Genomic DNA, 12,568 nt, shown 5'->3' with positions numbered 1-12,568 from the left:
CCACTTGTCACACACATACCCACATTTTCACACGGTTCCAGTGAGCGCGCATCTCTCTCACACACACTCTCCACTCGATAGCAATCGGATTCCACCGATGTATCGCGGACGACTCCGGCGAATCGTTGTTAACGTGCGCGCCTCACACATATTAGGTCGGCTCACACCTTCTCTTCCGTGACTTTGATGGGGACTTGGACAACAGGGAGGGAAAATGCCTGTGATGAAAGGATTACTTGCGCCGCAGAACACGTTTCTGGACACCATAGCCACACGGTTTGACGGCACACGTAAGTTTGTTCTCTTTCTCTTTGATGCTTAATGGGACCTTAACCTATATCCTGTTAGGCTATTCGTTCAGTCCCAACCCGTTTGTTGCACTTGCTTTCTAAGATTTAGATTTATGGCTATTGCTAAATCAATTGGTATTAATACGGCTTTTAGTCATAATATGTATATTTCTTCCAAAACAGCCAGTGAAATCAAATCACAAAGTAACAGTAGAGCAAGTTAATACAGGTAGGATATATTTTGAAAAGTTATTTTTCTCTTCAAAATGGAATAGCCTATGTTTAGTTGCTCATGGTGCCCAGGGCTATATGCTATATCTGTGTGGTATATGCTATAGCCTAGTTAAAAGACTTGTTCAATTTGTTGGCACAGAACAGTTTTTAGACACTGTATAATGGAGATGGGCGCGAGCGCTAACCTATTGGTCTACTCGCGCTGCAAAGTTCAGCACCACGGACAGCGAATCACCCTCACTAGAATTTCCCCTTTTTAAATTGTTTTATTTCACCTTTATTTAACCAGGTAGGCTAGTTGAGAACAAGTTCTCATTTACAACTGCGACCTGGCCAAGATAAAGCAAAGTATTGCGACACAAACAACAACACAGAGTTACACATGGAGTAAAACAAACAACAACACAGAGTTACACATGGGATAAACCGTTTTCGACGCGCACCCTCTCAAGCGCTCCTGAACAACAATCATTTAAAGTTACATTTCTAAACCTAGAGAATAGTCTACTTTGTAAGCAAGTTAACAAATATCCTTGTTCCAATATGACACATTTCCCAACAGTCATTAATCCTTACACAAAAACAGTTGTGATAGTGATATATTCAGACAAACACATTAAGTAAAATGAACATTTCTTATTTCCGCTCTCTGACTGCCAAGTCCCGCGGTGAAGCTCTGACAGTAGCAGTCGCATCTATCCAAATGAATGAATTGGTCAGCGGCACCTACAGCAGGGGGGTTCGCTTCCCTAGGCAGAGGCACACGCAGGGCTCTTTAGAACGGCCGCTTTCTCTCTTTCTCTCGAAAAGCAACTCATTTGCAGTCACGGACCAGGGTGTTGATATAACCAACCTTCTCTGAGAAGTCTGTTAGTTTAGAGTGCAGTTTAATGTTGCTTGTTCTACTGCATTAACTCTACAATTAGCCTGGGCCAGAAGTAGCCTGGTCCCAGATATGTTTCTGCTCTCTTGCCATCTCCTTATGGAATTGTCATACCATGTCATATTCAGACCAAGTGTTTCTGAATCTTTAACTGGTCACAGAAAGGAGATGGCGCTCACTTTGGGTAGCCTAGACTAACAGGGTTAGGCCTATACTGTTGGCGTATTTATTATTATTTATTGTGTCTCAGCATTGCTCATTTCATGTCACCCTAATAATAACACTCAATCTTAACTGATTTACAATCTTCTTCAGTGGTGGCTCCCACTTTGGCTTGCTGTAATTGGTCAAAACCAGACAGTCTTATATAGGTAGCCTGCCACGGTATGTCTCCTTTTCCTGGAAGGAACCAGCTGTTTTTCATTGCTCTTATTCTGCTGTGTGAGTTGATAAATTACTCTAACTCTTATGGCGTTACCGCGGACTACAATAGTCCATACCGCTTTATTCCAGACTTCATAAACAAATAGCCGGACGATTGAGTGTCACACCATGCTGCAGATGTGGAGGGTAGGATAGATTTGAAGCTGTTTCGGAGGGACAGCAGGTAGCTACGTCCATGTCCCAAACGTCACCCTGTTCCTTTATTATACTGCACTATAAAGGGAATAGGGTGCCATTTGGGATGCACACAATCCCACATCTTAATGGTCCCACTATGGAATTGAGGCTTAATAACCAATACAGTACTGCAGTGAGCTTCACTACAGCACCCCAATGAACACACCACTGTCCTTGAGCGGCAGCAGCCAGGAACCTGGTATTAACAGGGGTTGGAACTGGACGGGGGAAAAATGGAAGCAGTGGAGCCTGACCAGACAAATTGGGTCTGGTGGCTGGTGCCCTGATCTGACCAGAGATGTGGGCCCAGATGAACAGGAAGAGGAAAGAACTGTCAACTGGCTGACATTGTTTGGATTGGCCCCTATAGAGATGTCTACATTGAAAATAATGGACTCAACCTTGTAACGATATGCGACAGGACAGGTGTCCCCTACAGGTTCTACTAAGTGTCCTCAGACTGTATGTAAACTGGTTTACACCTGGGGCTGCAGAAGATAATTGGTAAACATTGTTGTTTTCATGTCAAGACTTCCAGTTGACTCTAATAGTTCAAACTTCAGTTTGTTGATTTTGAGACAAAACATGCCAACTGAGGATCTGACTCAGGATCTAACATGACCACACGTGCGTGTGTGTGCGAGTGTGTGTGTGTGAGCACGCAAAATTGGAACCAGAGGACATTGAACAGGCCATCTCATGAATAGAGCCCTCTCCATGGGTGCTAGTGCACGTCTAGCTGGTACATCATAAGAAAATATCAACGATCATGTGACATCATGATCATCATCCAGTCAAGTTTTGGGATATGTTATGTCATTTCAGTTACAAGTCATTACTCACTTTTGCAATGTGGAATACACTGTACAATTAGCTTAAACATGGGAGACACTGTACAATAGAACTACACACTGTGTACAATAGGCCTACACGCTGTGTACAATAGGCCTACACGATGTGTACAATATGCCTACACACGGTGTACAATAGGCCTACACACAGTGTACAATAGGCCTACACACGGTGTACAATAGGACTTCACACTGTGTACAATATGACTCCAACTTGACATGTAACTTCAGTGGTTAACATTGGAGATAGTTAATTGCCTAAATTGTTTACCCAAACTCCAAGTAGAATGCTGTGTAATATTTCCCATCATGCTCTTCTGTCACGACCGTTCTGCAGATTTTCCGCTCTCAGCAACACCAGGCAGGTAATTACAGCTAAGCACTGACACGCTTTCTCATATAGGTGTGTGAGTGTATGTGTGTCGGCTGTGGTACGGCCGCAGCGCCTGTGTGTGTCTGTACTTTTATGTGTGTGTGTGTGTGTGTGTGTCTATATGTGTGTGTTTGTGTGGGTGTGTGTGTCTATATGTGTATGTGTGTGTCTATATGTGTCTGTGTGTGTGTGTCTATATGTGTGTGTCTAAATGTGTGTGTGTCTATATGTGTGTGTGTGTGTGTGTGTGTGTGTGTGTGTCTATATGTGTGTGTCTAAATGTGTGTGTGTCTATATGTGTGTGTGTGTGTGTGTGTGTGTGTGTGTGTGTGTGTGTGTGTGTGTGTGTGTGTGTGTGTGTGTGTGTGTCTTTACGTGTGTGTGTTATGAGAAGAGAGCAGGCAAGTCCCATCCATTGATTAACTTTTCTTTAAAGAAACATCTCTAATTGAGCCGTTGGAAGATTCGCCTGAGGATTAGAGAAGTACAGTAAATGAGTGTTTAAAGCTGGCACAGGTCTGGCTCAGGTCTGGCACAGGTCTGGCACAGGTCTGGCTCAGGTCTGGCACAGGTCTGGCTCAGGTCTGGCTCAGGTCTGGCACAGGTCTGGCACAGGTCTGGCACAGGTCTGGCTCAGGTCTGGCTCAGGTCTGGCTCAGGTCTGGCACAGGTCTGGCACAGGTCTGGCACAGGTCTGGCTCAGGTCTGGCTCAGGTCTGGCTCAGGTCTGGCTCAGGTCTGGCACAGGTCTGGCTCAGGTCTGGCTCAGGTCTGGCTCAGGTCTGGCTCAGGTCTGGCTCAGGTCTGGCTCATGCTTTGCGAGAAGAACGATTCCCTAATAATCCTGTTTACATGGACACATCTGAAATCAGGCTACCTGGTGGGACTTTTGATAAAGCCATAAAATCGGCAATCAAACTAAATGTTCCACCACAGTGACCATGTTGTTTTTGCGAAGTCTATTTGATTGTGTGTTCAGACAGTTTGTATAAGAAAACTATTTATAAAATGCATACTTTCAGTTTTTCCAAGCTCACTTCACTCGCGCATAAAAGGGAGGTGCTAACGGTGCTGGCACATGTGCAGATCAAAGACACTGCTGGAACGCCGACTAAACTGTTTAAAATGAAATGTCGTAATAATTACCAAGACTGCTCAGAATACCAGGTGTTCTAATCGGCGTATGCTTACTTCGATTTGGACCTTACGCCGTTTAAGATAAACACAGTAAGGTGTTCACATGACTAATGCCATACACATCCTGCTGCCATAATCAGTTTAATATCGAATTATTAGTGTGCATGTAAACATACTCATAGAGATCACAGTGGTTCACCTCTCTGTGAAGTGGAATGGTACTGTGTGATGTTATGACTGCATCCCAAATGAAACCCTATTCCCTTTATAGTGCACTACTTTTGACCAGAGCTGTATGGTCCCTGGTCAAAAGTAGTGCATTATATAGGGAATTTTGAGACGCAACCTATGTCTCTAAGTATTGACCTCTGACCTCATGATGACTCTCTGAGGTAATTATGAAGTTTGAAAACTTTAAAACAATCTTCTCAGTGGTATCCTTCCAGTGGAGGCTGGTGGGAGGAGGTATAGGAGGACGGGCTCATTGTAATGGCTGGAATGGAGTAAATGTAGCAGAGTCAAACATATGGTTTCCATGTTTGATGTGTTCAATAGCGTTCCATATATTCCATTCCAGCCATTACAATGAGCCCGTCCTCCTATAGCGCCTACCACCAGCCTCCTCTGTATTCTTCCCACTTTAATGTGATTAGTTTGACCCAAGTCACACCTTGAAACACTATGAATGAACAGTACGTTGTTATTACACATTTCTTACACGTTTATTGCTTTGTGTATATGAAAGACACCTAGAATGGTGACGACACAAGTGACACAAGTGACACAAGTGAGTGCAATGGCAGTAAGAAACGACATGGGTAAAAGAAGGCTGTTAAGGAGACACCCTCAGGAGACACTGTCAGCACTCAGCCATTGGCCTCATTCTAAGGTTACAATAGAGTATGGCAACTGAACATTTAAATGGGGAGTCTCCTCTGTTTGTTCTAGGAACTTCAGGAAGTTCCATAGAAATGTGGCTCCTTCCTAGAGCTCTGGAGTCCTGTCTGTCGCCGTGGACATTCCGCTTCGGTAACTAGCCTAATTAGTGCAATTCGGAATCCTAATCATCATCTCTAATGGAGTGTTGAAAATGATCATCAAATGGGGTTTCACTAACGCAAGTCTGGGCCGAGACACACTCAGCCATTTTTAGACTTTATTAATTGTTCACGAGGGGAATAGAGAGAAGGAGAGAGAGCGGGAGAAGGAGATAATGAGAAAGACAGATAAAGGGGGAAGAAGATAATTAGAAAGAGAGAGAAGGGGGAAGTCAGGGAAAGAAAATGGATTCAAAATAGGGGGAATGGATTCGATAGGTAGTGAGAGCGAGGAGAGAGGGAGGTTCTGATGAGGCAGAGAGGAAGTCAGATAGTCATAGAGACTGGAGAGAGGGGAATCCAGAGAGAGAAAGAGTGAGAGAAACAGAGAGAGAGAGGCAACTTCCTTACAAATGACAGGAATTGATCAAATGTAATGTTTCTAGTGATATGAGCCAGTGGGATTTGGTGATAGAGAGGAAAACTACAGTATGATTAAAGCTGAGGTGTTATCTAATGATTTGCGCTCTTCAGTTACTCAGCATGAGAGGATTCTAGTTGACAGAGCTGTGTGTGTATATGTGCATATTTTTGATTGTGTTATCGCATCTCCCTCAAGATAGATTTTGTACTGTGATAATGGATTAGTGGAGAGAGGATTGTGTTATCGTATCTCCCTCAAGATAGATTTTGTACTGTGATAATGGATTAGTGGAGAGAGGATTGTGTTATCGTATCTCCCTCAATATAGATTTTGTACTGTGATAATGGATTAGTGGAGAGAGGATTGTGTTATCGTATCTCCCTCAAGATCGCTTTTGTACTGTGATAATGGATTAGTGGAGAGAGGATTGTGTTATCGTATCTCCCTCAAGATCGCTTTTGTACTGTGATGATGGATTAGTGGAGAGAGGATTGAAATCATTATGAATGGGGATGATCACCTGATCAGCTGGAAATGAGTAAGCTACCCTCCAGAATGTCTGTACTAACATTGATTACCCCGATTATCATTGATTATCATTAATATTGATTACCCTGGTTCGCTTTGTGTGACTGTAGTAGAATCAACTGTTGTTTCTGTTTGACTGTAGTATGGTTACCTTGGTGTGACTGTAAGCTTGGTTACTTTGGTTGGACTGTAGCCTTGGTTACCTTGGTGTGACTGTAAGCTTGGTTACTTTGGTTAGACTGTAGCCTTGGTTACCTTGGTGTGACTGTAAGCCTGGTTACTTTGGTTAGACTGTAGCCTTGGTTACCTTGGTGTGACTGTAAGCCTGGTTACTTTGGTTGGACTGTAGCCTTGGTTACCTTGGTGTGACTGTAAGCTTGGTTACTTTGGTTGGACTGTAGCCTTGGTTACCTTGGTGTGACTGTAAGCTTGGTTACTTTGGTTGGACTGTAGCCTTGGTTACCTTGGTGTGACTGTAAGCCTGGTTACTTTGGTTAGACTGTAGCCTTGGTTACCTTGGTGTGACTGTAAGCCTGGTTACTTTGGTTAGACTGTAGCCTTGGTTACCTTGGTGTCACTGTAAGCTTGTTTACTTTGGTTGGACTGTAGCCTTGGTTACCTTGGTGTGACTGTAAGCTTGGTTACTTTGGTTGGACTGTAGCCTTGGTTACCTTGGTGTGACTGTAAGCTTGGTTACTTTGGTTAGACTGTAGCCTTGGTTACCTTGGTGTGACTGTAAGCCTGGTTACTTTGGTTAGACTGTAGCCTTGGTTACCTTGGTGTGACTGTAAGCCTGGTTACTTTGGTTAGACTGTAGCCTTGGTTACCTTGGTGTGACTGTAAGCTTGGTTACTTTGGTTGGACTGTAGCCTTGGTTACCTTGGTGTGACTGTAAGCTTGGTTACTTTGGTTGGACTGTAGCCTTGGTTACCTTGGTGTGACTGTAAGCTTGGTTACTTTGGTTAGACTGTAGCCTTGGTTACCTTGGTGTGACTGTAAGCCTGGTTACTTTGGTTAGACTGTAGCCTTGGTTACCTTGGTGTGACTGTAAGCCTGGTTACTTTGGTTAGACTGTAGCCTTGGTTACCTTGGTGTGACTGTAAGCCTGGTTACTTTGGTTGGACTGTAGCCTTGGTTACCTTGGTGTGACTGTAAGCTTGGTTACTTTGGTTGGACTGTAGCCTTGGTTACCTTGGTGTGACTGTAAGCTTGGTTACTTTGGTTGGACTGTAGCCTTGGTTACCTTGGTGTGACTGTAAGCCTGGTTACTTTGGTTAGACTGTAGCCTTGGTTACCTTGGTGTGACTGTAAGCTTGGTTACTTTGGTTGGACTGTAGCCTTGGTTACCTTGGTGTGACTGTAAGCTTGGTTACTTTGGTTGGACTGTAGCCTTGGTTACCTTGGTGTGACTGTAAGCTTGGTTATTTTGGTTGGACTGTAGCCTTGGTTACCTTGGTGTGACTGTAAGCCTGGTTACTTTGGTTAGACTGTAGCCTTGGTTACCTTGGTGTGACTGTAAGCTTGGTTACTTTGGTTAGACTGTAGCCTTGGTTACCTTGGTGTGACTGTAAGCCTGGTTACTTTGGTTAGACTGTAGCCTTGGTTACCTTGGTGTGACTGTAAGCCTGGTTACTTTGGTTGGACTGTAGCCTTGGTTACCTTGGTGTGACTGTAAGCCTGGTTACTTTGGTTGACCTCTCCTAACACCGCTAGTGTGCTCTGTCTTTTGCTCAGATGGATGAATGTGATGGAAGCCTCCAGAACATCTTCTCCTCCTCTCCTCTATTTCCACTCCCTCTGTTTAGACCTCTCTCTTCTTTCCCTCCCTCTCTCCTCTTGTCCATACCTTCATCTCTCCCTACAGCTCTCTTTGTCCTTCTATCTCTCACTGTCACTCTCTCCTTCTCTCCATTTCGCTATCTATCCCTTTCTACCACACACTCGTTCACCTCACAAATCACAAGCATTCTGTAAATAGCTGAGGTATTTGGTGTTCAGGATGGGATAGGGGTGTCAAGGAGGGGTGTGTGTGTGTGTGTGTATGTATCTGAGTTTCTGTGTGTGTTATAAAACTAAAATCTGGGGCAGAGTGGAGTAGAACGTGGTTGAGAACCCCCCCCCCCCCCCCCCCCCCCCACCTTGTTCAGAAGAGTATTGGGAGCGAGGTACTGTATACCTGATGCTGTGCTTTGTAACTCAGATTCCCCTGTCCTGACCCACCTAGCAGTGAGCTGAGGAATGACTTTGGACCTGGGATATGACATGGGTATGTGTGTGTGTGTGTGTGTGTGTGTGTGTGTGTGTGTGTGTGTGTGTGTGTGTGTGTGTGTGTGTGTGTGTGTGTGTGTGTGTGTGTGTGTGTGTGTTTGTGACTGTGTGTGTGACTGTGTGTGTGTATTTGTGACTGTGTGTGTGTGTGTGACTTTGTGTGTGTGTGCTTGTGTGTGTGTCTGTACGGGGGATCTCCTTTTAGCACAAGGCAGACTGCTTGTTTCTATTTTTCTCTCTTGGAGAACATGTCCCTGAGCTCGGGTGTAGGATCAATTTGACCTGACCTCTTTCCTAAGCGTGTTTTCTTGACAAATTGGACAAAATCATTGCATATTGCCATGCAAAATGTCAGAATTGCTGTAGCAAATCCAAGCATTTTTGCCTGCAAATATCACATCAAATCGCTGGGAAATCCTGCAGGGACCAGAATAAGGTGCTGTTTGAGACACAAAATGGGTGGAGGTGATGAGGGGGTGTGGCTTCAAGCATTCAGTTGGGGATTCCTCTCTCCTCTCTCCTCTCTCCTCTCTCCTCTCTCCTCTCTCCTCTCTCCTCTCCTCTCTCCTCTCTCCTCTCTCCTTCTCTACTTGGACATCTTATTTAGACTTTCCTCTCCTTTTCCACACCTCTTTTATTTCTCTGTCAGCGTTTTAGTTCCTCTTCCCCTTCATCCTTAACTTTCTCATTCTATCTCCTTCTCCATTCCTCTTTTAAATCCCTCCCTCTTTCGGTCCTTCTTCTACGTACTGTATTTCCTCTCCTCTCCATGCCTTCTTCTCCGTCTTTTCCCCTCAATTTTGTCTCCGTTCCTCCCTTCGTCTCTCTCTCTCTCTCTCTCTCTCTCTCTCTCTCTCTCTCTCTCTCTCTCTCTCTCTCTCTCTCTCTCTCTCTCTCTCTCTCTCTCTCTCTCTCTCTCTCTCTCTCTCTCGCTCTCTCTCTCTCCCTCCCTCTTTCCTTCCCTGTGGGGACTCTCACTCAGCTGTCAGATAGAGTGTGATGATCTATTGGCTGTTACACTTGAGCAATTAGGCAAAGAGATCCAGAACAGAGAGAGCGAGAGAGATGTTAAGCGAGAAAGAGAGAGTCAGATACAGAGAGGGAGAGGAGGAAGAGAGACCGAGAATGTGGAATGGAGGATGGGAAGAGAGAGAAAGGGAGAGAGAGAGGGAGAGAGAGAGGGAGAGAGAGAGCGAGAGAGGGAGAGAGAGAAGGAGAGCGAGAGGGAGAGGATGAGAGGGTGGGGGGTGGACAGGTACAAGGACATATGGAATTCTGGGATCGACAGGTAGGGAGAAGATAGGAAAGGTGGAAAGCATGGAGAAGAAGATGGTGGAGAGGAGGGAGGAAAACATGGTGAAGAGGAGGGAGCAAGTGTGACAGAAGTTGGAGGGAATAAGAGGGATGGAGAGAGAAGAGGGAGAGATGGAGGGATTCTGGGGGTTGTGAGAGGAGGAAGAGTAATTAGACAGTGAGATCCAGAACAGTAGGAGGGAGACCGAGAGCAGCTGGGAGAAGAGATGAAGAGCAAAATGGAGGAGAGAGGAGCGATGGAGGGAGGAGGTAGAGGGGCACCACCGCACAGACACAGCCTAAAGGAGGGGGAGAGGGGGAGAGATGTAGGGGGATAGAGAGAGGGTGGGATAGAAAGGTGTAAAATAGATTATGTGGGGGAAGTGAAAGGGGGAAACATATGTATACAGAACAGAGGCTGTTAGAGATGGAGGGAGAGGGAAGGGAAGTGCGTAGAGCGACTGAATGAAGGGAAGAGATTAAAAGAGAATGAAGGAGAGGAGAGATGGATTGCGAGGAGAAGTGGATAGGAGTGTTGACGGGGGGGGGGTATGGGTTAGGAGAGAGATCAGTGAGGGGATTGAATGGGTGAAAGTGTAAAGTTGGGTTGAGATTACAAGTTGCTTCTGATTATTCAAAAATGTCTGCAACCCCCATTGCCCCAAATCAGTCCCGAGCCTGGATTCAATCTGGGCCATTAGAGAGCAAGACACATCCAGATGGGGACACCTGTGTGTCTGTGTGTGTGGCACGAACACACACACATATACGCACACACGCATACACGCACGCACGCACGCACACACGCACACACACACACACACACACCCACACACACACACTTCGGTAAACGTCTCTTAAGGCTAAGCATCAACCTCTCCTCCTCTCAGAGGGGGACTATTGGACAGGCAGGACGGGGGGGGGGGGGGGGGGGGGTTAGGAATGTGGGGTCTGTCTCTGGTTCCTCACTCAGTGTCTGGAGGGTGTGTTTGTGGGCGTGGGCGTGTGCATGTGTGTGTGTTTGCGCGTGCATTAGTGTGTGTGTGTGCGTCTGTTTGTGTGTGAGTGTGCGTGTTCATTACATCCTCCTGACAGCAGTCCCAAGGTGCACTGCTGCCTGGCCTATAACGCCCGGCGCATTCTGCTGTTGCAAGTTAAAACATAATAAAAGATTCTCCTCAGACTCAAGACTCCCTTCAGTAAGTCAGAGAGTGTGGAGACAGATACAACTCTGTGTGATTAAAGGAATTATTACAATGGAACGTCTCCTCATTGAGGGACGTGTACAAGCATTCTGCTTCTGAAGCGTCATATTTTAACACAGAATTCCTGTCGTTTCCTTTGACAAAGGTTGACACGAGACATAAAACAATTACATTTCAAAAAGAGATGGTTGAGGCAGCACATTTATTTCGGGATGAAACAACATGAAAACAATGGCAGTTGTAATGACTAGCGATAGTGATCCTACTGAGTCTTAGGTCAATGCCTTGGCGATCATCATTCATTTAACAGATTCACATAACACTTTAGGTCAAGAGGGCATAATAGCTTAATTAATAGACCTGAAGATTAATGTTATTTTTCTCTCACCACCACACACCCACCCACACACCCATACACCCATACACCCAACCACCATCCTCTGTTCATACACCCTACCCACCCTCCCCCTTCACACTTCAGTAACTCTCTTACTATAGCAGGGATGGGCAACTCCGGTCCTCAACGTCTGTCTGCTAGTGTCTGTTCTAACTCTCAGACCAGCATCTGTCTGCTAGTGTCTGTTCTAACTCTCAGACCAGCGTCTGTCTGCTAGTGTCTGTTCTAACTCTCAGACCAGCATCTGTCTGCTAGTGTCTGTTCTAACTCTCAGACCAGCTTCTGTCTGCTAGTGTCTGTTCTAACTCTCAGACCAGCGTCTGTCTGCTAGTGTCTGTTCTAACTCTCAGACCAGCTTCTGTCTGCTAGTGTCTGTTCTAACTCTCAGACCAGCTTCTGTCTGCTAGTGTCTGTTCTAACTCTCAGACCAGCGTCTGTCTGCTAGTGTCTGTTCTAACTCTCAGACCAGCATCTGTCTGCTAGTGTCTGTTCTAACTCTCAGACCAGCGTCTGTCTGCTAGTGTCTGTTCTAACTCTCAGACCAGCGTCTGTCTGCTAGTGTCTGTTCTAACTCTCAGACCAGCATCTGTCTGCTAGTGTCTGTTCTAACTCTCAGACCAGCTTCTGTCTGCTAGTGTCTGTTCTAACTCTCAGACCAGCGTCTGTCTGCTAGTGTCTGTTCTAACTCTCAGACCAGCGTCTGTCTGCTAGTGTCTGTTCTAACTCTCAGACCAGCATCTGTCTGCTAGTGTCTGTTCTAACTCTCAGACCAGCGTCTGTCTGCTAGTGTCTGTTCTAACTCTCAGACCAGCTTCTGTCTGCTAGTGTCTGTTCTAACTCTCAGACCAGCGTCTGTCTGCTAGTGTCTGTTCTAACTCTCAGACCAGCGTCTGTCTGCTAGTGTCTGTTCTAACTCTCAGACCAGCATCTGTCTGCTAGTGTCTGTTCTAACTCTCAGACCAGCGTCTGTCTGCTAGTGTCTGTTCTAACTCTCAGACCAGCGTCTGTCTGCTAGTGTCTGTTCTAA

The 12,568-nt window shown here is 45.6% G+C and overlaps 1 protein-coding gene across 1 annotated transcript in view; it reads left to right on the top strand.

Moving 5' to 3' along the window:
• Positions 1 to 214: 214 nt before the first annotated feature.
• Positions 215 to 12,568, top strand: part of LOC120022035 (potassium voltage-gated channel subfamily H member 8-like) — a 74,911-nt gene continuing 62,557 nt past the window's right edge. The window contains exon 1 of the mRNA XM_038965832.1: positions 215 to 290. Coding sequence (XP_038821760.1) covers positions 215 to 290 — 76 coding nt within the window. The remainder of the gene's footprint in view (positions 291 to 12,568) is intronic.

The sequence above is a fragment of the Salvelinus namaycush genome, chromosome 27 (genome assembly GCF_016432855.1).
Source record: "Salvelinus namaycush isolate Seneca chromosome 27, SaNama_1.0, whole genome shotgun sequence".
In the NCBI taxonomy this organism is placed as follows: domain Eukaryota; kingdom Metazoa; phylum Chordata; class Actinopteri; order Salmoniformes; family Salmonidae; genus Salvelinus; species Salvelinus namaycush.
This window is presented reverse-complemented; position numbering and strand designations above follow the sequence as displayed.